The sequence below is a fragment of the Callithrix jacchus genome, chromosome 1 (assembly GCF_049354715.1).
Source record: "Callithrix jacchus isolate 240 chromosome 1, calJac240_pri, whole genome shotgun sequence".
NCBI classification, from domain to species: Eukaryota; Metazoa; Chordata; class Mammalia; order Primates; family Cebidae; genus Callithrix; species Callithrix jacchus.
In genome coordinates this window covers 191139572-191165333 of record NC_133502.1, presented here as the reverse complement: position 1 = coordinate 191165333, position 25762 = coordinate 191139572, and the positions used below count along the sequence as shown (strand labels likewise).

The following is a 25762-nucleotide window of genomic DNA, read 5'->3' as shown; positions in this document are numbered from 1 at the left end:
AACTGTTATTAAGAATGCCACACCTCTTGGCCACTTCTGTTCATTTTATTTCTCTCGGGAGGCTGGTTATTTTTCCATTCAGGAGGTACTCCATACTTCCCTTTGTTCACGTGAAGCCACACAAGAGCTCCAATGGAACCAGCTCTCAGGGCAGCAGGAAAGGATTGATAAATGCCCTCTGATACTGAATATGTATATTCTTATAAACACCCATGGCTCTTGTCTCTGCACTGGTCTTTGAGGGCTTCTCTTTCTAGAAACTGCGTTCTAGGAGTGTCTGGAAAAATGCAGTTTTGAGTAAGATGCTGGCTTCTCCTGGCAAAGCCATTAAGGTAGCAGGGAGAAGGGAGACAGAGTCCAAGATGAATGCAGCCTTCGTAGTTGGACGCACATTTATGGGTTAACTTTAAGTCCTTTTTTTCTACAACTGGCAGAGGCCTAAACTTGGAAACCTATTTTCTGCTTCCTCATGTCTTACCTCTTTGGCATGGAGCTTGAGGTGATTCTGACTCCCCATTGTCATTTGCTCCTTTATCAAGAAAGTCGAGGGCTTACTTATATCACTGTTACATCTCCTTCGCTAGGCTATCCTCCACACGGTGGCTTTTAACAAAGCTGGTTGGACACACAGAGGAGTTGCCCTTTCCACCTTAAACTCCAGTGCACCAAGAGCACTTGCTGTTGCTACTTCAGTCTCTTCCCCAGATGAACTGAGAAACACCTGACACAAACCTGAAGCAGGGCCATTGCTCCCTCCTCTCACCTGGCAGAAGTGGCTGTTGAAATTTCTGAATCTGCTATCGGAGAGAAGAATTAAAAATGGGGAAAGAGGAGCACAGACTAAACTGGTGTACTCAGGGACTGAGAGAAACCGACACACTTGTCAGAAGGTTTAGACAGGGAAGAAAGGGAAGGCAGAACTAGGCTTGGGTTGGGGACCACCACTCAATGAATGAAGGATCTGGCAGGTTATTGCATCTCAGCCAGTGTCAGCTTCATCACACATAAATCACAGTCCCTGCCTCATGGACTGTGAAGAGGATCCAGTGAGATTGTAATGTTGCTACCATAAAATGAAAACAGTCTTTTGGGATTGATCGTTAACTATCTTGATTTTTTATTTTTTTTTCAAGACAGAGTCTCAGTCTGTCACCCAGGTTGGAGTGCAGTGGCACGATCTCGGCTAACTATAACCTCTGCCTCCCAGTTTCAAACAATTCTCATGCCTCAGCCTCCCCATTAGCTGGGATTACAGGTGCCCACCACCGTGCCCAGCTAATTTTTGTATTTTTAGTAGAGACAGGGTTTTGTCATATTGGCCAGGTTGATCCTGAACTCCTGACCTCAGGTGATCCGCCTGCCTCAGCCTCCCAAAGTGCTGGGATTGCAGGTTTGAGCCACTGTGGTTATATCTTCCAATTCAGGACCCTTAAAAGATTAGGTTATAATCTTATCCCTGCTATTTGCTTGCCTTTCCTTTTTGGACCTGTCCATATCTATAAAATGGAATATTACCTACCACATAGAATTAGGAATATTAAATTAGCAAACAGGTTTAAAATACCTAGAACAGTGCTCACCATATAAGTAAGCACCCAATAGATATTAATCCGTTTCTTGCTATTACATGAAAGTGTCCTTAATGGGACCAGATAGCAATTCATTCACAGTAGTCCTCCCTTATTCCCGAGGAACACATGCCAAGACCCCTCAGTGGATACCTGAAAAATCCTATATATATTGTGTTTTTTTCCTATATGTATGACCTATTACAAAATTTTATTTATAAATCTGACATAGTAAGAAATTAAAACAGAGCAATTTTAACAATACACTGTAATAAAAGTTTTGTGAATATGGGCCCACTCAAAATAGTGTAGCATTTTTATACTTTGGTTGGACTGGAATATCTGAAACCATGGAAAGCAAAACTGTAGATGAGGGGACTGCTGTGTTCTGTAGCCATGTCACCTATCACCCGTCCTGCACTAGTGGTTCACCACCTTGTACATGAAGATGATGTCCTCAAGAAGTTCTTATGAGTTGAGTTGTTTTCCTACAAGTTGGGTTTGTACCTTACCCATTGGGGATAGCCAGCCAGTGTGGGTTGTTGGGGCAGCAAGTTAGCCAGGATTTCAGGCAGAGAATCTGTGGCTGTGTTTTAGAAACTAGCTGGCCTGTGAGTGAATCAAGCCAGTGATTCAACGGAATTACAGTGTTTGGTGACAACACCACCTGAATATATTGGCACATGTACCATTTGGTTCAGGGCAGTCTCGCTGGTATTTCTTTCTTAAGAGTTCTGAGAGGTGGGTAGATTCTCAGTCTGAAAGAAAATTAGACCCTGAAAGCAGTCACAACCCACGTCACCCAGCAGTAATTGGTAGCAGGCAGTACTGGAATGCACAACCCTTGACTGTCTATCCAGAACTTTTGTGAAGTTTTGAACCCAGTTGAGAACCAGAATTCTGGCAGTTCAGATGAAAGTTTAGAGCTCTGCTGCAGAATCCTCCTGTTACTAGTCACTTTGTGTCTGCTTCTTACAGAATATTCATTGAGTGAATAATTACTGTGTGCCTGGTATTCTAGGTACTTAGAGATACCATAACTGAAGAAATAGACAAAACCCTTGCTGTGCTCTGATGGGGGTGGGGGAGCATACTGTAAATGTAAGAGACTGAGAGTAAACAAACAAGAAAAATATATCATATTTCTTTTTTCTTTCTTTCTTTTTTTTTTTGAGATGGAGTCTCACTCTGTCGTTTAGGCTGGAATGCAGTGGTGCAATCTCAGCTCCCAGTTTCAAGTGATTCTCCTGCCTCAGCCTACTGAGTTGCTGGGATTACAGGTGCCTGCCACCATGCCCGGCTAATTTTTGTATTTTTAGTAGAAGTGGGGTTTCACCATGTTGTCCAGGCTGGTCTCGAACTCCTGACCTCATTATCCACCCACCTTGGCCTCCCAAAGTGCTGTGATTACAGGCATGGGCTACCATGCCCAGCCAAATATGTAGTATTTGTATTAAGAATGTCAAGACAGTGATGAGTGTTGTAGAAAAACAATGAGGCAGGAAAGGAAGCTGGGTGGGATGGGGTGGGGTGGGGTGGACAGTGTTTGTTTTCTCTTGATTCTTTGTACTTACTGTCTCATGCATATGCTAAGCTTTCCAAGAGCTGAGGTTTGAAGGTTGCTTTCCAACACCCAGGTTCCTGCAGAGCAGGGCCTTTGGAGTTGAGGCAGCTTTACACAGTAGAAGCAGGTGCAGGGGGTGTATGTTCATCCACTGAAATGCCCACGACCTGACCATATAAGAAGTAGGGAGGCCTGGATAGTGCCCAGGTGGGTTGAGGAGGTAACTTGTGCTGGTTTTTCTTTGATGTTATTTGTTAAATCTAGAGCTCCCCCTTCTGTTAGAAGGTGGGATCTCAGTAGTGCTTTTAAGACTGGTTTCTTTTTTATCCTTAGATTCACAGAATTTTTAAAAAAACAAATACTGCTGGACCTTTGAAGCTTTCTGCTGGGACTGCTATTGCTGAGGCCCAGCCCCCCGCTGGGGGGAGGGAGGAGGAAGAAGCACAAAGGCCCAGGCAGGATAGGGTCCTATCTATGCTCTAGTGCTACTTTTAGCAGCTCCTTAACCCTGCACTCCTGCCACAGCCAGCAGCCTCACAAAAGTTATCTCTGCTCACAGTTTCACAGCTCTTGGGAAATTGTAAGGGCAGCAGAAGTGAAACTGACCACAGTCTTATAAATTTCTCTCTTATTGCCACTGTTCCCTACTTGAAGTGAGTCAGGCCTTTTCCTCAGCCTCAAAGTGTCTTAAGTTGTTATTTGTCCTAACAGCCAAATTTTTGACAAAAGGAGTCAGACCCTCCATTCATGGTGTAGCCTTTCTGGAGGCCCTTGGTTTGGTCTTGCCACCTGAGCATTGTTTGCAGAAGTCAAGACTTGTGGTCTTTGTGTGGTATCCCCAGAATAGAGCTGAGCCCTACTTGTCAGCTGTCGGTTGTGTGTGTTCCTTCACGTACAATTGCTGTGGAGCTCTTTTAGTCCTTAGAGATGAAATTCAAGTTAATTTTAGCAGCACTGTAAATATCAGGTGCAGTGTAAAAGGAAATAGCACCGAGTGGACATACATGTATCCTTTTGGTTTTAACTGTCCCATTGAAAGAGTTTGGCCACTTTATGATTCCTCATGAGGTTGAAAAAGTAAGGTTGACCTGGCATGCATCTCTGCCCCTTCCTGTGTGCTGGTCTCCTGAGAATAACGTGAGGCCTTCAGGCATCCTTGGAGGCCTGGCTGATGGGGGCTTTGTGGCTGAAGGTCCAGCCATGGGTTAGGGTATTTGTTACAGTTGCATACCATGAGTGTACTTTATACAGCCTGAGCTTAGGCAGTGATAGTTCCCATTAGGAATCATATATTGGTTTCTACCAAAACTGTTTGAATGGGGTAGCTAAACCATAAAGATACGTGCTTACCCAGGTGTCATGGCCTTCACTTCAGCGATATTTATAGTACGTCTACTAACAGTAACTATGCCTTCTCCACTCAATATTGTAGCACTAGATGTGATGCTTTGCTTGCAGGTAATTCTTTACTGTTCTCTCAACAGCTTTGAAAAGTCCAGCTGCATTTCATGAGCAGAGAAGGAGCTTGGAGCGGGCCAGGGTAAGGTACCTTTTTTTCCCCTCATAACCCCCAGAGAGCATTTTTCAGAGCTCATTGCATTGCTGGTTATATTTCTATTTAGAGCTTTTCATAGAACTGTGAGGCCAGAGCCTACTAGACTCTAGGACCAGCCTTAGCCTCATAGTTCTAAATGGAAAGCTCTGCTTCTCCTACTTCATCCCTTCCCCCATCCACCTCCCATGGTGATTATATGGAATATGATTGAGATGAGGTTTCTCCTTAGTACATTTAAGGATATGGAGTGATCACCCAGTTTTCCTTCCCTGAACGTTGGAGTGATTTGGAGACCACTAGTATTTCCCCATTTTTAATTCCACTTAACATTTCGTAGATGTTGGGACACAAACATTAGCCAATGGAAAAGCTTTCCAGGTTTACACTGCCCACACCTCACAAGGTGGGCATTCCAAGGGGCAGGAAACCTCCCTGGTCTCCATCTGCCCAGAATAGGTGGTGTCCACTTGACCGTTGCAGAAAGCAGAAACTGGCCGACACTCCAAGCACAAGTTTTCTGCTGCAGCACCTTACTTGCATCCCCATCCCGACTCTCAGTTTCAGTTCCCTGGGGCGCCTGGGGAATATTCCGCTGCCCAATGTGGGTAGAGATGGGGAAGTTGCCACAACTTACTTCCCCCTCCCACTCCCTTTACTTTTTCCTTTCACATAAAATCATGGGAAGATAATCTCCCTAAGTAGATCATAGACTGCAGCTCCTTAAAGACCCACAGCTATTTCATTTTACTTTATTTTTTGAGACGGAGTCTTGCTCTGTCACCCAGGTTGGAGTGCAATGGCGTGATCTCAGCTAACTGCAGCCTCCACCTCCCAGGTTCAAGCGATTCTCCTACCTCAGCCTCCCAAGTAGCTGGGACAGTAGGCATGCACCACCACCCCGGCTGATTTTTTGTATTTTTAGTAGAGACAGGGTTTTGCCATGTTGGCCAGGCTGGCCTCGAACTCTTGGCCTCAAGAGATCCACCTGCCTTGGCCTCCCAAAGTGCTGGGATTATAGGTATGAGCCACTGTGCCCAGCCTCACAGCTATTCTAGAGTCTAAGAAATATTTACCTCTAAGACTTTTTTTTTAAAACTTTCATTTCTTTCCCCCTTGAAAATCATGATTAGGCAGGGTGCAGTGGCTCATGCCTGTAATCCCAGTACTTTGGGAGGCTGAGGCGGGTGGATCACCTGAGGTTAGGAGTTCAATACCAGCCTGGCCAATATGGTGAAACCCCGTCTCTACTAAGAATACAAAAAAAAAAAATTAGGTGGACATGGTGGTGGACACCTGTAATCTCAGCTACTTGGGAGACTGAGACAGGAGAGGGACTTGAGCCTGGGAGGTGGAGGTTGCAATGAGCCAAGATTGTGCCACTGCACTCCAGCCTGGGCGACTGAGCAGGATTCTGTCTCAAGAAAAAAAAAAACAAAACAACAAAAATCATGATTAATTCTTAAGTGGGAAGAATGAGGTCATGGGTACTGGGAGCGAAAGCAGTAACAAGCAGCAGTGGTTTAGTTTGCTGAGAGCAGTGGAGAGTAGTGTGGAGCAGGAATGAATGGCATTGCCAGTGCCCCTATTCGGACAGAAGACTGGGCATCATTTCCTTGACTGCTTCTCAAATAGGCAGGGATGGATAGAGCTGATTAGAAGCGTCTGTTTTATTCAGCACCTTTATGTGAGAGATTGGATCTGTTTCTTGTTTATCCTCACATCAACTTTTACGAATTAGGTGGTATTATCCTCATTTTATAGACGCAGCTGGACTCATTTGTCCAGCCAGTAAGTGGCAAAACTGGGGCTCAAACTTTTGTCTGTGGATCCCGGATTTTTTTTTAAGCAAAATGATTTTATATTTCCTAACACATGGTAACCGTAACATTCAATTTGCTTACCATGCACATTTATTCACAAATGACTTTCATGTTACAATAACCGCTTCCATATTTATGCATGTACTAAAAATTATCTTAGTTGAGATATGAAAAATGAATATATTGGATTGGTTATAATAGAATTTGCTTCATTCTGAAAGCTTAAAGCTTTGAAAAGCTGCTACTTTTGCGTGTCATACTTTCAGATGAATAAGATTTCTCATATTCAAGAGAAATTTCATTTCTTTTTCTGGTGTTGGAACTGACTACCCACATCTGTGCGTGCTGAGTAGGCAGCTCCACGTGGTGGGAAAGCATCCACCATGGCTTTGGCTATGTCAGGATCACACCTGAGGGGTTCTCAGATGCTATTGTATTTGCACAACTGAATGCTTTGCTTTGCTTTTTTTGTAGTTTTAGAGATGGGATCTTGTTATGTTTCCCAGGCTGACTTCCAACTCCTGGGCTCAAGCAATCCTTCTGCCTTGACCTCTTGCAGCTGGATTGTATAGGCATGCACCACTGTACCTGGCCAAACTGATTTTTTTTTCCCTCAGTTTTCTTAGACACAAATATGTTTCAGTGGTCATGAATGCCTCTAATGATACCAGTTGCAAAATCCATATATTTAAATTCTTCACCAAAAGTTCTCTGGTTTTCCATCGGAGACCTTGTACCTTCTGAATCAGTCCAGAGTAGCTTCTAGGTATCAAGTTTCAACCATTTGACATCATTAATATGTTTAGTATTTGTTATAAAGGATTCAGCTCAGGAACAGCCAGGTGGAAGAGATGCATAGGTGTGTGGGAAGAGGCAAGGAGCTTCTGTGCCTGCTCCAGGTGGGTGTGCCACCCTCCTAGCATCTCCATGTGTTTCCCAAACCAGAATGCAGTGGTACTGTATTCTCCCTCAGTAGTTCAGAGCTTCAGATGGCTTGGAGAATATGCCTCCCACTGTTGTCCATGAAGACTTGTGGCACCTGCCACCTGCTCTGCCACTCTCTGCTGCAGCTGAGGCAGTACTTCTGCTCACTGCACATGGGGTAATAGACCCAGAGCCTACAGCCACTTTAAACCATCTCCTGGAGAGCTCAGCCAGCCCTGGGCTAGCATAGAGCTTCCCAGCCAGATCTCCAAGGCAGCAGATGGCTACGGTGAGGACAAGTCTTTTTTTTTTTTTTTCCCCAGTCTTGACCTTTACTATATATAATATTCTCTGAGACTTCATTTCCTAGTGTTCTCTGGCCTGTGCTGGTCTTGATCCACGAACGTTCTGTGGTTTGAAAATGTTGATGCAGAGGTTAAGAGCATAGATTCTAGAGTCAGATCTGGGATAACATATATATTATAATTAGCCTCATTCGGTGGGTGGCTCTGTGATTGTTGAGGGACTGGTTTAGTTTCTACAGAGTCTCATAAATGCAGAAATTAGGGCACTGGACTTTGAGGAACTAGAGCTTTAATACCATGTATCAAAATTAGTATTCCGTTTGGCAGACGTTCAAAATGAATGGAAGATGCTCTTGAAACCATGCAATGTTACATTTATTTTTATTTTTATTTTTTTGTGATGGAGTTTGGTTCTTGTTGCCTAGACTAGAGTGCGATGGTGCAATCTCAGCTCACTGTAACCTCCGCATCTTGGGTTCAAGTGATTCTCCTGCCTCAGCCTCTAGAGTAGCTGGGATTACAGGCACCTGCCACCATGCTCAGCTAATTTTTGTATTTTTAGTAGAGATGGAGTTTTACCACATTGGCCAGGCTGATCTTGAACTCCTGACCTCGGGTGTTCACCCACCTTGGCCTCCCAAAGTTCTGGGATTACAGGCGTGAGCCACCACACCCAGCCTAGTGTTACATTTTTTGAAACACAATATGAAATCATATTCAGTATGATTACAGCTCTGCAAAGTTAAGCGTGTTTTCTGCATGGAAGAATAACTAGGAACATATATCCCAGAATACTAACACTGACTGGTTAAAGTTTTTTTTATTGTTATTTTTCTTTTTGGTTTTCTAAATTTTCTTTGATGGACATATATTATTACTTTTATGGTAGTAAGAGTAATAGTTTTTGGGGTTTTTGTTTGTTTGAAGATGGAGTGTCACTCTGTCACCCAGGCTGGAATATAATGATACAGTCTTTGCTCACCGCACCTCCACCTCCCAGGTTCAAGCGATTCTCCTGCCTCTACCTTCTGAGTAGCTGAGACTTCAGGCGCGTGCCACCACACCCTGCTAATTTTTTGTATTTTTGGTAGAGACAAGGTTTCACCATGTGAGCCAGGATGGTCTTGATCTCCTGACGTCATGATCCACCCGCCTTGCCCTCTCAAAGTGCTGGGATTACAGGCATGAGCCACCGAGCCCGGCGCATAGTTTTTTAATAGCTATGTTGTCAGTCCCACCTCAGAGAGACAAATGGTCTTGAAGGTGGTGCCTTGGGCAGGTGCACTTGGATTTTGATGTGCTCTCTCTGGGCCTCTTGCCTCTGCAGTCACCAAGTTAGGTTGTGGGGACTGCAGGGGTACTCATCAGCCGCCACAGCCCAGGCTGCTCTTGTGGTCCTGTCCTTGCCCTAAGCCTGTGACCTAGATTTGAGAGTTTTTTGCTGTGTTTTTTCTGTAGACAGAGGACTATCTCAAACGGAAAATTCGTTCCCGGCCGGAGAGATCGGAGCTGGTCAGGATGCACATTTTGGAAGGTGTGGAGATTGGAATTGCCTTTTCATCTAAACCCAGTTCTCACTGTGTGTTCTGACCACTGCACCACCCACTTCCTTCCTCCCTCTTTCTTCTCCCATTTCTGTTGGCAGTGGGTAAGCCAGAGCCTTAACACAGTACAGAAGCTATGCCATGGTAGCCACCACTGGTCCAAGGGAATCTTGAGAAGCACAGTCACATGATCTTGGTTTGGCTTGGCCTGTTCTCCAGGGTCTCACTGTCCCTTGGTGTGAGATCGCTTCTCTCTGCCGGTATCTGTTCTGTTTTGAGACAGAGTCTCACTCTGTCATTGCGATGATAGGCGCAAGCCACCATGCCTGACCTAAAATCTGTTTTTAAAATACACTTACTTACTTTTTTGTATTCATTCAGTCAGTCATTTACTTGGCATTCACTTGAGTGTGTGTGATATACCATGCTCCAGCTAAGATCATTCTAAATGTACCCACCTGGCCCCAGCTGGACACGTCTTTCCACATTTGTAATGAAGGAAAGTTTTTGGCTCCTGGAATCAGCATAAATATATTTACTTATTTGTCTAGTTTTTTTGTTTTTTGAAACGGAGTCTTGATCTGTTGCCCAGGCTGGAGTGCAGTGGCACGATCTTGGCTCACTGCAGCCTCTGCCTCCCAGGTTCAAGCAATTCTCCTGTCTCAGCTTCTCAGTAGCTGGGACTACAGGCACACGCCACCAAGCCTGGCTACTTTTTGCATTTTTAGTAGAGATGGGGTTTTACCATATTGATCAAGCTGGTCTTAAACTCCTGATCTCTGGTGATCCACCTACCTTGGCCTCCCACAGTGCTAGGATTATAAGCATGAGCCACCATGCCCAGCCGTTTGTCTAGTTTTAATCTGTTTTTAGACTGGAAGAAAACTTTTCTAGTCTGAATCCCACATTTTGCAGATGAAGGCACTGAAACCTAGAGTAGACTGGTGAATTGCCCCAGAACACAGCAAGTTTAAGGGAGAGTGGAGACCATTCTGTCATTTGGTGCTTCTTCATTCTATAGCTCCACCTCAGAACGTCTTCTGGGTGGAGCTTCTTGCCTAAGCCTGGTTATAATCATGTGTGACTGTGCACTGCCTGGTCACAGTGTGAACCCCTTCTCTTTGTAAAACTTCAAGCCAGGCCACTCTTCTCTGCTTGGGATATGCTTTCTATTCTCACAGTCTCTACTCTTGCCCAGGGGGAAGGAGAGCTGCTCTGGAGTTCCCAGGGCAGAACCACGTCCACTCATAGATTTTCCTGCACCCCTTTCTCTCCCACGGGCAGAGACCTCGGCTGAGCCGTCCCTCCAGGCCAAGCAGCTAAAGCTGAAGAGAGCCAGACTAGCTGATGACCTCAACGAGAAGATTGCACAGAGGCCTGGCCCCATGGAGCTGGTAGAGAAGAACATCCTTCCTGTGGAGTCCAGCCTGAAAGAAGCCATCATTGGTGAGGAGGACCCAGCCACCCTGTGTGAGAGGCAGCCAAGATGCAGAAGGGGAGGGAGTGCCAGGCTGAAGCAGAATTGGGCTGAGGCTCTTGGCTTCTTAATATTTGACTCCCTGCTTAGCCTTGGGAGAACCAAGGCGTAGAGTTTTAGAGCCTCATACAAGCTTGGAATAGTGCCCATTGCATTAGAAAACAGGGACATACAACAATCAATAAGTAAATAACAGAGAGGCCTTGCTCTGTTCACTTTCTGTCTCTGTCAACTCAGGGGCTGCTTACTTTTTCATAGAGTAGATAGATGTCAGGATCAGTGTGTGTGAACATGTGGAGATGCCAGGAATTAGAAATCTATGCCATACTGCTTATTTTTATTAGTGAAATCTCTTCTTGGAGACGGGCCCTTTCCATATTTCACTCAACAGATATCGATGGACCCAAGCAGTGTGCTAGGTGCTAAGACCACAGCCCCACAGGGCAGACCAAGTTCTCTGTCCTTATGGAGTTCACTCCTAGGAGCAGATAACAGGCAGGTAAATAGACAAGACAGAGAAGCTGTGTTGGAGGGAGCACAGGGTACTCAGGAAATACAGAGTAGAGTCACCCAGCCTGGTGGCATCGGGAGGGTGCAGCTGTCAGAGGAGGTTACAGCCAAGCCTGGGGCTGAAGGCTGAGCAGGAATTCATGAAAGCATGTGGGGAGGGGTTGGGACAAGGGAGGAGAGGACAGTGCTGCAGGCTGGGGAACAACCCTAGCACCTGATAAGAAGGCCCTGGAAGGGAGTGTCAAGGTGAGAGGTGGAGGCCCGGTCCTTGGTGATTTGGTAGTCTGAGGCGTGAGGATGACTTGACCCCAGGAGTTTAAGACCAGTCTGGGCAATATTGGGAGATGCATCTCTACAAAAAAATCAAAAAATTAGCTGGGTGTAGTGGCACACACCTGTAGTCCCAGCTGCTCAGGAGGCTGAGGTGGGAAGATCGCTTGAGTCCAACAGTTCAAGGCCATAGTGAGCTATGATTGTGCCACTGCACTCTAGCTTGGGCAACAGAGTAAGACACTTTCTCAAAAAAAAAAAAAAAAAAGAGGTTGGGAGCAGTGAGTGCAGGGCCTCTTGGCATACTCGTGGGTTTAAACTTGATTCCTTTAGTGTAAAGGGGAAATGCCTCTGTTCTCTCTGTTCACGCTCAGTAGAGCGTACTTCTGGTGTTGGTATTCTGGCATGGTGTTTCCCCGCATACCAAGCAGCTCTCCTTTGGACACCAGCTCGGTGTCCTCCAATTCATTTCAGATGCCATTTACCTGGAGATAGCATCAGATTCCACAGGTTGAGATCTCAGTCACAAGACTTAGCCCCACTTCCCATGCTGATCCCAAGCCCCAGGTTATTTTACATTTGCTTTTAACCAACTAGCTATAAATTGGGGTTCCCATACCCTCAATTGCTTGATAATTTGCTAGGATGGCTCATAGAACTCGGGGAAACACTTCACTTACATTTGCTGATTTAATATAAAGGATGCAGAGGAACAGCCAGAGGGAGGGACCGGTAGCAGTGTAGCAGCATGCCATGGGGAGCAGTGGCACTGGAACCTCCCTGTCCACCCCGAGCCTCCACTCTTCCAGTAGCTAGAGAAACTCATCAAATCCTGTTATCCAAGAGTTCTTAAAGAGCTTGATCTCAAAGCCCCACCGTACATGTCCCATATACCCACCCCCACTTTCCTGGAGGTTGGTGAGTTGGTGGATGGTGCTGAAATTTACAGTCCTCTAATCCTCTAATCACTTGGTCTTTCTAGTGACTGGCCCAATCCTTAGTCTCTCCCAGATCATCGCATTAGCATTAGCTCAGGTGTTGTGGAAAGGGGCTTGTTACACATAATAGAAGACAGTCGTGACCTTAAGGAAATTCCAAGGGTTTTAGCTGCTCTGTGATGAGAATTGGGGACAAAAAACAAATATATTTATTATCCTACACGTAGATTTTTGGTGATAGTTGGTACAGACATGTCTCCTTCACTGCAGTGGGCCCAAGATCTGATCCCTGACAAGACAGCACATGCCTGCCCCACCTGAGGCAGCTGTGCCTTCAGAGAAAGAGGCTCAGGGTTTCCTCTAACAATGAGTTTTAGTTTTGACCAGAGGGGAAGCACTGCACCAGATCCCCAAGACATGCTGAGTTAGGCCTTGGGCCCTGATTAGAGGTGCCTGGCAGTTTTGAGGGCATCCTCTGCATTGCAGCCATCCTCCTGGAGGCTGGCACACCCTGGGCCCTGAGGAGCCCTCTTCCCATGTTGGCACAGTAGCCCTTAGAATTTACAGATTGTCCCTGGCATCCATCCTGCCTCATCTCCATGCTTTCCTCTGTGTGTTTCTCAGCAGCCCCAGTTATAGGCCAGTGTATGGGCTAAGCCAGTTCCTGGATTCTGCAGCCAGCCACAGTCTGATAAATGTGTGCCGAGAGTCAGCAGCGTGCCAGGCCCTGTGTCAAGTCCTGATGTCACAGGGATGAATAAAATATGACTTGTGCCCTCAAAGAATTCACATGGGTCTGATGTAAGAAGACTGATGTATAAACAACTCATTTCTGAATCTGGTTCCCAGTGAGATGCCAGTGCTGCATAGTAGGAATGGCATGGCCCTGTGATACTGTCTCAGAGTCACCTGCCTTGTGGAATTGCTTGCAGGATCACACATACTGATAGATATAAAGGGCCCAGCATGGTCCTTGGCGCCTAGAGAGACTCACACAATGGTTGTTGTTGTCAGCAATAACACCCATTGCAGACCAGCTGGCAACTGCTCTAATGTACAGTGTGTAACAATGGATATGTGTGTGTCAGTGCAGTGGTGCTCAGCAGAGGGACTTCTCTCAGGGATGGGGGCAGGTGTTGGTGGCCACACACAATGTAGCATTTTTGGGGACAGTCTGGAGGCTGGATCAGAGTTTGCCGAGTGGAAAAGGTGCAGAGGGACATCCCAGTCAAGGAATAGCATGGGCAGTGGCCTAGAGGCCTGGCCGAACACAACTTGTTTGTTTGAGGAGTTTTGCAATGGGGTGATTGTTGGGGACTTTAAAGAGCACGGAACATTTGCCAGCAAAAACCAGATTTTATGGTTGAGTAGGACGTAAGGAGGTGGTGATGGCAAATGTTCATTTGCCCAGTAGTTCTGTGGAGAAGGAAAACAGAGGCAGGTGCTGGGTTAAGGAGGGGCTTTCAGGCCAGGTGCAATGGAGTAGGTTTTTGGGCTGAGAGGAAAGAGTCAGGGAGAAGGGAGGATGGGCAGCTTCAGAGGAAGAGGAGGAGGAAATAGAACCCCACTAAGGTGAGGTTTGGCTCAGATAGGAGGAGGCAAAGCTGGGAAGGAAGTTTGACTCAGATGAAAGGGAAGGAAGTGGGCAGTGGGAGTAGGGGGAGTGAACCGTCCTGAGGCCTGAGAAAAGGGGTGACGGGGGTTGGGGTCTTTCCCACACATGTAAGCTCCCACCCCACCCTTCCTCCAGGCCCCTCAGTTATCTTAAAGGTTCACTTTAAGCCCTCCCCTCCAGGAAGTCTTCCCTGAGTCTCTCCTCAGTGTGCCCTTAGCTTCTGTGTTTTCTCTGTAGCAGAGCGTTCACTGAGCTCCAAGGGAGCTGGACTATAACCACCTGGAGGGCAGGGACCCCATGTTTCTACCAGCATGTGACTGTGAGTGAAGAGAGAGTCTGTAGTGACCCTGGCCTGTACCAGCCCTAGGTCTTCCACAGTACGACCAGCAGCTTCCTTGGATTGGACTAATCTGGTGGAAGCTATAGTTCCTCCACCCTGGCTCGCCATTGCCAATAGTGGCCACCATGGGGCTGCTATCCCAAAGCAGGTGCCCTGGCTGGGAGTAGGAAATTGTAGGGAAATCTAGCTGTATGTCTGGCATGAGGTACACATGGTCAGCAAGCCTTGTTCTGTGTTGTGTAGTTGCCTTTGCTGGGACAGATAAGGGGAGAGAGGAGCAGACACCGCCACAGTTGCCAGTAGGAAAGATGCTCAGATGTGTCCTTCCCAGGTCCCGAGGGAGGAGAGAGCCTCAGGTCCTGGCCCTGGCCCTGGCCCTAGAGGGGAAGAGCTGCTAGGAGAGTTACTGTGTGGACAAACCCAGCCTCAGCTGTTGTGCCTTGTTCCTCTTATCTGGTGTCTTCCCACACAGCACACTTCCCCAGGCTTGGGTGGCAGCTCACCTCTGCCTTCACCACTGCCTCAGTGCTTTCTGCATGGACAGATCAGCTCAGAACCTGCCACCCCCACCTCTTCCCATGGCAGTGCTTAGCTGGTGGCTGTGACAGTCCTGAAATAACCTCCTTGCCTCTGTTCCCATCTTTCCTGCCCACTGGGACCCCGTGGAACAGCAGCTCTGTGCTGCGCCTTCTTCCCCTGCCTCTGCTTCCCACTTGGCCTCAGGAGGACATGCACTCACAGCCATCCAGAGCTTGGCTGTGAGTCAGGCCAGGGCAGTTACAGCCAGCATTATGTTTTCTTCTGGTGACCCTGCTGCCCAGGCTTTGGGTCTCTGGGAGCCACTGGCCTCTAGAGGAGGTTCCTACACCTCCTCTATTTCACCTGTGCAGGCAGGCATACCCTTTCTGGGATACTCTCCATTCAAAGCCCAGAGCCAGGCTCCTTAGTCTGTTCCTGACCTCTGGGAAATTCAGCTACACTCACAGGGCTGTTGTCTAAGCTCTTTGGGTCCCTCATTCAGAGCCCTCACTGTACCATCTGTAAGCATCATGGGGGAAGAAGGTAGTTTTATGCAGCATGGGATAAAGATACATTGTACCTTTAGCAACAGGGAGATGGTTGAGGTGGAAAGGTAGCCCGGGTTTCCCAGGGAGGAGCAAGGGAGGGAGGGAAAATTTGGCTTTGAAGACTAAACACAGTATAGAGTTACAAGCAAGAGGCTACAGGAGGCATTTGCTCAGCCCACAGGTCACTCTGATGGCCTAGGAGGCCTTTCTGTCCTCTCTTGCAGGGTCATGATGATGACCAGAGCTTTTTCAGACCAGGAAAGCAGGTTGGCTGCTAGTCTCCCTTGGCTTTCCTGCTTCACAGGGCATGTGGGCTCTGGGCCAGACACTCTGCCTGTGGCTGGTGAGCAAGGCCTGTCCCTGCTCACCTGTGCACTGGGCTGGAGGTGGAGTCTCATGGCAGCTTTGGGTTTCAGTGGGCCAGGTGAACTATCCCAAAGTAGCAGACAGCTCTTCCTTCGATGAGGACAGCAGCGATGCCTTATCCCCCGAGCAGCCTGCCAGTCATGAGTCCCAGGGCTCTGTGCCGTCACCCCTGGAGGCCCGAGTCAGCGAACCACTGCCCAGTGCCACCTCTGCATCCCCCACCCAGGTGAGTGTTGCTTCCAGATCCTTCCCCAGCTCCACAGTGCTGGGGCTGCCCTGAGTAAGGTCTCTCTTCTGGGCCGGGGGTGCCTCCTGCTCTGCACAGGGAAGCCAGGGTGTGGGGAAGGGGGCGCTACCCTAGTGGCTCAGATGCTGGCTGCTTGAGCTCCTGCTTGTGGGAGATGTGGGCAATGGCTCGTCTCCAGCAGCCAGAGGTCAGGTGGAGGACAACATTGGCCACAGCTGCCTTGCAGTGGGATTGCAAACCTCACGGGCCCATTCTGTGTTCATTTCTTCAGAGCAGCCTGCTTTTCTTGAGTATATTCAGTTCTGTGAACTTTTTACTGCCTTCTCTCTGGGGTTGCTCTTCCCTGGTCTCTGCCCACCATTTCCCCTCTGATAGTGATGGCAACTGAGGACCCTGTGCAGGTTTGGGCAGGCTAGGCACACCCTACCTGGAGGTGGCCATGTCCTCACTTCCCTTTTTCTGTCTCAGGTTGTGTCTCAACTTCCGATGGGCCCAGATTCCGGAGAAATGCTTTTCCTGGCAGAGCAACCTCCTCTGCCTCCCCCGCCTCTGCTGCCTCCCAGCCTCACCAATGGAACCACTCTCCCCACCGCCAAGCCCACCCCCACACTCATTAAGGTACATTTCTGCCACTAATCAGTACCCTCCCCTTCCCTGTGCTCTTCGGAGTCCTGCTGTGACTTCATTTCCAGCTGTGGGGATAACTGCAAGGGGTGTGGTTCATGTCTAGGCTCTCCCAGTGGTCAGAGAGTTTCTTCCCGTTCTCCTTGCTATCCATCATGACACTGGCTATTGCGATCATAGCCACATATTGGTGGCTATCGGCTGGCATTCCAGGTACTCATTCCTGCTCTCATCCATGAAATCATACCCATACATTCTGTCTTGTTCATTCAACAACTCCGTGAGGCAGTAATAGAGCTATGTACTACAAGTGAGGGGCTGAGAGGTGAAGCAATGTGCCCGGAGTCATGTGGGAGGGGCCTGACCGGAAATGCCTGCAGGAGGCAGGAGTTATACTGCCATTGGTGTGGGGGACCCTGTGCTGGGCACTGCTGCCTCACTTACACAGAGGTGTCTGCTGTTAAATTCAGCTGCACCAAGAGCTGATGCCAGATCTTCCCTGCTCCACAGAGCCACCTGGCCACCAGGATCTCAGTGACCCCAGCCCCACACCTCTGCCTGGCCCATGCCTCCCTGACCTGCTCCACCTGCACCCTTTCTGCTCTGTCCATCCTTATTCTCTAGGTTTTCTTCTCACATAAACCCTGTGCCTGGCTTGGCAGCCCCTGGCCATCTGAGCCTCAGGAGAGGCCGACAGTCTGCAGCCCGGGCTGTCTGACGGTTGTGCTTTGGCCTTAGTGGGCCCCACTAGCTCTGGGGCTGCCTGCCTGTCCTGTGGCGCTGCCTGACTCTGTCCCATGGTGACAACCCCAGTCCCGCCTCTGCACATGACTTGTCATCTCTGCTGCCTCCTTCCTTCATGTCAGAAGGTCACTGTGGCTTCCTGAACGTCACTGTCTCCTCCCTCAGTCCTGGGGAGCAGTGAGTGGTGTCTCCCGCAGCTCAGTTAGCGCCTGTCCTGCACCTGTATTCTCTTCCTTACTGTCCGCATGTGTTCCTGCTTTTCCCCCAGAGTTCCTGCCTCCGGTGTGCTTCTTGTCACACTCCTGTCGCCTTCCTTCGCCCATGACATTTGGAAGAAAAGTCTGTATTTTGTCTACACATCTCTTTAGTCACCCCACCAGTGGCCTGAAACATTATCTTTAAGAGCCTCAATCCAAATCCACCCCCACCCCCACCTGCTGTGCTCCTGGCCCAGTTATTGGGGTTCCCTCTCCTTGGTTGTTGTGCTTTCCCTGCCTCCCTTCCTCTTCCCTTTAAGTGGGGGTGCTCCCTAGGCTCTGCCTTTGGCCTCCTCTCTTCCTTTTCTTGCACTTCTGCCTGCTCCCCAGCCTGTGCTCAGAGGCCCCTCTGCAGGCTCTGTTCCCTACTTCTGGGGCATTGCTGGCCCCACAGCCCCAGCAGCCCTGCCCTTTCTCCACCCTTTCCACCCTCCCAGCAAAGCCAGAACCTCTCCTATGGTCACTCCTCACCTGCCGCCTATTCACTTTGTCTGTTCTACTAGTGGGTCACCTGCCCAACTTTCTTTTTGGTCCTCATTGCCAGGATGTCTAGAAGCCACCTGTTCCTACATCCAGCCTTGTACATTTCTGCCTGCTGTTCTCTGCTCAGAACTTCTCAGCTATCCACAATCTCTCTCCAGCACTCCCTGGCCAACTCACCTTGTCCAACTGTGCCCTTCCTTGCTCCAAGAACAGGTCTCCCACACACCTACTGGCCATTCTTGGTCAGTTTGGGTCTTCTGACTCTCCTGGCCCAGCAGCTGTGCCAGCTGGAGGTCTTTGGGGCATAAATAGAAGGTTTTGGAGTCCTGGGTTAGAACAAGAGCAAGATCACATTGTGACTTTGGACAAGTAACTTCTCTGATCCTGTTCACCATTTTCAAGTAGACCCAACAGATCCTACCTGGCAAGATTTCCCCCAGCCCCAAAAGCAGCAAGAGAAGAGCAGGCAGCATTCTTGAGAGGCTGGTGTGACTCAGTCTTTGTGAAGTGCCTGGTCTGGTGCAGTCCGAGTGCCATCCACCAACTGGGTTTTACCTCTTTGTGTATCCTCTGCTTGTGGTCATGGTGATGTCTGTGCTTGAACATCTGGTTGATTTACCCTCCAAGCTAGAAGCTCTTTTAAGTCAGGAGCCAGGCACAGCTTCTCTCCTCTCAGTTCAGCCCCTTTCCTGGCACCTTTCTGGGCATGTTTCTGTTTTTGGAGGCATATATGGTCCCACAGGGAAGAGTGGAAATGGGCAAAGTGTGGATGGATGGGAGTGTCTTCTTGGAAGCCACATAGGCATGGGGAGAGCTGCCAGCCTCACCCTGAGAAACCTGAGGCGGCCCCTGATGGCACCCTGTCTCCTGTGCCCTCAGCAAAGCCAACCCAAGTCTGCTAGTGAGAAGTCACAGCGCAGCAAGAAGGCCAAGGAGCTGAAGCCAAAGGTGAAGAAGCTCAAGTACCACCAGTACATCCCCCCAGACCAGAAGCAGGACAGGGGAGCACCCCCCATGGACTCTTCCTACGCCAAGATCCTGCAGCAGCAGCAGCTCTTCCTCCAGCTGCAGATCCTCAACCAGCAGCAGCAGCAGCAGCACAACTACCAGGCCATCCTGCCTGCCCCACCAAAGTAGGCACCCGCTGGTCACTGTCTGCCCCCATCCCCAAGCCACCCTGAGCCAGGCAGGTACCGGGTCTGGTGGGGATGAACCCCACGTCTATAAGGACCCTCTGGTCTGGATGCTACAGAGTGGTCTGCAGGCAGGACCACCCATCTGTACCCAATGCTGCAGCCCAGGCTTGGGCTGCCACCTGCAGAGGCCAAGGTGATGCTGGATGAGTGCTCATTTCTGCTCTTTCTTCTCAGGTCAGCAGGGGAGGCACTGGGAAGCAGTGGGCCTCCCCCAGTGCGCAGCCTCTCCACTGCCAACGGCAGCTCCAGCTCAGGCACCTCTGGGCCCTGTGGGCTGGCACGTCAGAACAGCACCTCGCTGACTGGCAAGCCGGGAGCCCTGCCAGCCAACCTGGATGACATGAAGGTACATGGCTGCCTCACTCACACTGGAAAACTTGAGCCACTGCTGGTCTGGCCCTTCCCAACAGGGGCTGTCTGGGTGCTGGGTTTTAGGCAGGGAAAGCAGCCAGCCCAGGACCCACCATCAGAGAAGGTGTTTTACCTCTTTGTGTAAAGAGCAGGGCTCCAGGCTCTGGTCTCCACCAGACAGGGGCACCTTGGACACAGCTCCGAGGCTGCCTGGTGGTGGTCCTGATGACACCAGATTCCTCGTGGTGGTTCCTGTTGTTGGCAGCACAGCCAGCATCTTTCCAGGCCGTTGTGTGTCTCTTAGCTTCCTCAACTTGTGTGGTACATACAGTATGAGAAGTGGGGATTGGTGCCCCTTTGAGGATGGTTAGGCTGAGGCACCAATGAGAGGAAGATCTTGTCCACAGTCGCAGACCTGGTCAGTGTAGACAGGGCTGTCCCACAGCAACCCCGCCAACATTTTCCCCTTTGCTGGTTAATGCAGAGCTTACTCAGCCATTCAGGTGTAGTATCTGCCTGGGAGGAGAGTGACCCATGATCAGGGTCACAGACGTAGCTTCGTCCTAGGGCCTTGGAGAGGAGTGGGTCACACCCAGTGCCCTGCCTGTTTTCTCTGCCCCATCAGAGGATGGATTGGACCAAGCTTCCTTGAGCACTTGTCCTCTGAACAACTCTACTTTCATCAGCTGTTTTCTCTTCTGCAAAATTTAGTCTGTTCTATTCAGTATTTGTTGAGCCCAGGCACCATGCTGGGGGCTGGGGACAGCTGTGGGCACTACATGCCAGCCCCCGATGCCTGCATAGGTGGGGAGCATTTTAACCAGGCCCCTGCTAAGAGTGAGAGCAATGAAAGGGAGGACGCTATTGGCTCGGGTGGGGACATCGCACCCTCCAGGCTATTGGAGGATTAGGGTGGTTGATGCATCTGAAGTGGTCCATGGGACCCGGACTGCCCTTCTGCCTGGACCCCATGCCCTCTGTCCAGCTGCCCCGGCCTCCCTGACTCTGGACTCCTTTGTAGGTGGCAGAGCTAAAGCAGGAGCTGAAGTTGCGATCGCTGCCCGTTTCAGGCACGAAAACTGAGCTGATTGAGCGCCTTCGAGCTTACCAAGACCAAATCAGCCCTGTACCAGGAGCCCCCAAGGCCCCTGCCACCACCTCCATCTTGCCCAAGGCTGGTGAGGTGGTGGTAGCCTTCCCGGCAGCCCGGCTGAGCACGGGACCAGCCCTGGTGGCAGCAGGCCTGGCCCCAACTGAGGTGGTGGTGGCCACTGTGAGCAGCAATGGAGTGGTGAAATTTGGTAGCACGGGTTCCACACCCCCCGTTTCTCCCACCCCCTCGGAACGCTCACTGCTCAGCACAGGCGATGAGAACTCCACCCCGGGGGACACCTTTGGCGAGATGGTGACGTCACCCCTGACGCAGCTGACCCTGCAGGCCTCACCACTGCAGATCCTCGTGAAGGAGGAGGGTCCCCGGGCTGCATCCTGTTGCTTGAGCCCTGGGGGGCGGGCAGAGCTGGAGGGGCGAGACAAGGACCAGATGCTACAGGAGAAGGACAAGCAGATTGAGGAGCTGACACGCATGCTCCGGCAGAAGCAAAGGCTGGTGGAGCGGCTCAGGCTGCAGCTGGAGCAGGAGAAGCGAGCCCAGCAGCCTGCCCTAACCCCTGCCCCCACCCCCACCCCTACCCCAGCCCCTGCCTCTCTCGGCACCCCAGTGAAGCAGGAGAATAGCTTCTCCAGCTGCCAGCTGAGCCAACAGCCCCTGGGCCTAGCTCAGCCATTCAGCCCCAGCCTGGCTGCCCCAACCACCAACCACATAGACCCCTGTGCTGTGGCCCCAGGACCCCTGTCCGTGGTGGTGAAGCAGGAAGCCGTGCAGCCTGAGCCCGAGCAGGTCCCTGCCCCCCAGCTGCTTCTGGGCCCTCAGGGCCCCAGCCTCATCAAGGGAGTTGCACCTCCCACCCTCATCACTGACTCCACAGGGACCCACCTTGTTCTCACCGTGACCAATAAGAATGCAGACAGCCCTGGCCTGTCCAGTGGGATCCCCCAGCAGGTACCTGGGTATGGGAGGAACTGGGCAGGGGCCAGAGGAGGGTGGGAAGAGCCTCTCACTGCAGCCCTCTTGGGCCAGGCGCCCTCTCGTGCTGGACATTTTGTGTTTGCTTTATTTAATCTTCCTTTCGACCCTCTGAAATGAGGGGTTGTCATCCCCATCTCACGGCGTGGTGGGGAGGGGGGGCACTGAGACTTAGGGAAGTTAAGGAACCTGCCTCAGATCCCCTCACCATCAGGCAGAGCCACTGTGGGGAACTCCCCACCTCTCTGGCAGTTGAGACTAGAACATTTCTATACCTCAGCAGCAGGACTCCTGAGCAGCCCACACCCAGGCTGGTCCTGCCCTAGCGCTGCTCTGTGGGGAGTGGCCACTCCCAAGGTCAGAGGTGGCTTGCCCTGGGGAGAGGCTGTGGGGCCCTCTGTCTGGCCAGGATCCAGCTCAGGGTCCTCCCTTCAGGCCAGCTGTCACCACCAAGGCCTTGGCAGTGGAAAGCTCCCCTAGCAGACCCTCTCCCAGCCCAGGCCACAGGTAGGGCTGCCTTGAGGCTTTATGTAGCCTCATGGTCCTGCAGAACCTGGGGTTAGAGGAGACAGTGACAGGAACAGGTACCTCGGGAGAAGAGACAGGTCCCTGAGCAGCCCCAAGCAGAGAAAGAAGCAGAAATCTCAGGGGCTAACTGGCCCAGAGACTTCTCCCAAACCTCAAGGAGCCAGGCATCCCTGCAAGGTTGAGGGCCCCTCAGACTGTATTCCTTTTTCCCCAGTGTCTTTTAACAAAAGCTCCCTAAAAGCCAGTGCCTCCCATCTGCCCTCCTGGAGTGTGAGAGGCCCTGTCCCTGCCCACCACCCCCTACAAGGCAGGTCTGCACCCTGAGCCCTCTGGCCACTAGTCCTCTCCCTGCTCTCCTGTCCAGCCCTCATCCCAGCCTGACTCTCCAGCGCTTGCCCCCTCCGCCCAGATGGACCTGGAGCACCCACTGCAGCCCCTCTTTGGGACCCCCACTTCTCTGCTAAAGAAGGAACCACCTGGCTATGAGGAAGCCATGAGCCAGCAGCCCAAGCAGCAGGTAAGAGAGGTAGGCTGGGCCTGGCCCGTGTGGGCAGCTGCCCTAGGCTGCTGGGCTGAGGCTCCTACAGCCCCACCTGAAGGAACAGGGGCCAGGCAAAGTCTGGCTTCAGGGTCAGAGAGGCCTTGGGGAGTGAGCCATTAGGGGACAGGCGGCAGGAGTCTGGGCATGCCCGTGGGTGCTATGGATTTGGCTGTCCATTCTGGGGCAGGGGGAGGGCCTCATTCCTAGGCCAGGCTGGGAGCTCCCATTCAAGATTTTTATCTTTTTTTTTCCCTTGGTCCCACAGGAAAATGGTTCTTCAAGCCAGCAGATGGATGACCTGTTTGACATTCTCATTCAGAGCGGAGGTAACCCCGGGCCCCTGCTGCCTCCCTGACAGCCTCCTTTCTTCATAGGTGTCTCTAGCCCTGGGTTGGTTGGGTTTTATCGAATGCTTCATGCGTGACCAGTCTTGGGCAGGCACTGTGGATGCGGCAGTGGCTACAAGCCCTCCTGTCTCCAAGGCCTGGGTGAAAGGACCAGGGAAAGTGCTGTTCTTCAGCTGGGAGCACTGCCCCAGGGCCCTCGCCTGCCCGTGAACGGAAGAGACATTTGCCCTTGTGGGGCTGACAGTGCAGCCCCAGGAGGAGGACAACAAATATATGAAATGAGCAGATCATATGGAAGATCCAAAAGGAGCCTTAGGAGAAATGGAGGGGAGGGAAAGAGGTCTGGGAAGCCTGGCGGGGAAGGTCCAGGATGCCTCCTGCAAGCAGGGGCAGCTCTGTGCATCTGTGTGGCCTCGGGATCGCCTGTTGAGTTGGAGTTGAGTTGAGGGAAGAGGAAGAAGGACTTTGTGGCCAGATCACGAGGGCCTCCTGGGCACCAGGACAGGGTGGCTTTGGCTGGACTGTGGGAAGCCATCGCACAGCCTTGAGCAGAGTGGCCTGGTCTGATGGAGGACCCAGGAACCTTCCAGCTGCTGTAGCCCTGGGTTGGGGGCCGCTGGAGAGCAGGGCTGTAGCCCAGCAGGCAGCAGTGGTGGGCGGAGGAGTGGCTGGAGTCAGCCCCATTTGGAAAGAGCCAGGTTGGTGTCCTTATGGATGAGATGAGGGGAGAGGGAAGGACCAGCCAAGGATGACCCCAAGGGCTGTGGCCTGAAGGGCCAGGGTGAAGCAGCCATTGGCAGAGTGAGTGGCACATGTGAGACCACATTGGACCACATTGTGCAGCCTGATGGGATATGTCATGAGCCCGAGTGGAGGGTTCACGGGGACAGTTGACATCAAGTGGCATTTGTGAGAGAGGTCAGGGCCGGAAGTAGGAGTTGGAGTGTAGTCGCAGTTAGATTGGCATTCGGAGCCAGGAGGCAGTCCAGAGCATGAAGTGGGGGAGCAGAGGTTGGGGCTGAGCCCAGCCTTGGGCGTTGGGAGGACAAGCAGTGGCAGGGCACGGTGTCCTGGAAGCCAGCTACAGCCAGGGGACCTGAGGGTTGAAGCCTGGTCACGGAAGCAGGCATCATGGGTACAACAGGAAGTTGTGAGAGGTCTGAGAGCAGGGTTGGGGTGGCCATGGAGAGCTCTCTGGGAGGTTCCCCTGCAGAGGGGAGGAAGGAGGTAGGGCAGGTGCTGGCAGGAGACGGTGCACATCTGTGTGAGGGGACCCAGCTGTAGTGGGACATCCCAGAGGACCTGGAGATGGCCCTCGGGAGGAGCTCGGGGACCTTACTGGCGGCAGAAGGCAAGAAGGTTGGGCACGTGGTACTGATGCTGGGCACCAAGCGTGGACTTCTCTCCTAGTGCCAGTGGCTCCAGGAGGAGGAGCGACTGAGGGGTGCAGGCAAAGCAGGAGCTCAGCCTGGAACCGCAGCTCTACCAGGGTAGACTTGATGTTGTATGAATTTTATTTCAATGTCAGACAAGCTCAGTCACTGGTGTTCCTGTGAGGTCAGCAATTCTAAAGCCATAGGGAGAATTTCCGGGTCCTGGGGGCACTAGTGCAGGTGGTACTGCTGTGAGGACACTGGGCTGGGCACTCAGGAGAGAGGCTTCGGGAGGTTGCAAGAGAATGAGGCGGCTACCCCAGAGAAGAGATTGTTCAAGAAGGAAAAGGGAAGAGGCCTTGAACTCTAGCTTTTAAGCAATGGCAGAGAAAGGGAGATGGTGGGTGTGGGTGCTGCCTGCCCCTAAAGAGACACTGAGAAGTGGACCAAGAGGTGGCAGTGATGCCAGAAGCAGGTGTTTGAGGAGAGAGGTCTGGGCAGGTGGGGCAGCTGGGCAAGCAGTGACCTCCTTGCCTGTTGAGAGCAGCCACAGGACAGAGAATGCATTCTGCTGGGACAGGAGGGGCCAGAACCTACAGGGTTGGGAAGCAGGCCTGGTTTCTGCATAATTCTTTTTTTAGTTGTGGTGAAATTACAAAATTTGCCATTCTAACCATTTTGTAAGTGTCCATTCACAGTGTTGTGCAGCTATCACCCCGATCCACTCTAGAATTTCTACCTCACCCCATAGGGAAACTATTCAGACAGTAACTTCCCACTCCACTCTAGCCCCTGGCATTCCCCATCCCACTTTCTACAAACTTGCCTGTTGCAGGGACCTCACAGAAGTGGAATTACAGTTTACCCTGTGTCTGGCTTACTTCACTCAGTTAATGTCCTCAAGGTCCATCTGTGGTGCAGCATGTCAGAGCTTCACTTTGTTTTAAAGGCTGAGTCATATGTGTGGTGTGGATAGACCACTTTTTCTTTATCCATTCATCTGTGGCTGGACACCTGGGTTGTTCCCACCCTCTAAGTGTTGTGAATGGCGCTGCTGTGAATGTGGGTGTGCAGGTGTCTGAGTCCCTGCTTTTAGTTCTTCTGGGCATAAACCTAGGGCTG

The 25762-nt window shown here is 51.0% G+C and overlaps 1 protein-coding gene across 9 annotated transcripts in view; it reads left to right on the top strand.

Annotated features, from left to right (window-relative positions):
* MRTFA (myocardin related transcription factor A) overlaps positions 1-25762 on the top strand; it is a 208093-nt gene that overhangs the window by 179023 nt on the left and 3308 nt on the right. For 6 of the 9 annotated variants that reach the window (XM_008990884.5, XM_078334610.1, XM_078334623.1 and 3 more), the window contains 10 exons: positions 4617-4672; positions 9195-9270; positions 10565-10726; positions 15914-16089; positions 16579-16728; positions 19098-19351; positions 19589-19760; positions 20787-21827; positions 22744-22896; positions 23186-23246. In XM_008990884.5, coding sequence (XP_008989132.3) covers positions 4617-4672; positions 9195-9270; positions 10565-10726; positions 15914-16089; positions 16579-16728; positions 19098-19351; positions 19589-19760; positions 20787-21827; positions 22744-22896; positions 23186-23246 — 2301 coding nt within the window. The remainder of the gene's footprint in view (positions 1-4616; positions 4673-9194; positions 9271-10564; positions 10727-15913; positions 16090-16578; positions 16729-19097; positions 19352-19588; positions 19761-20786; positions 21828-22743; positions 22897-23185; positions 23247-25762) is intronic. The other 3 variants (XM_078334601.1, XM_078334625.1, XM_054239199.2) reach the window with 1 other exon arrangement.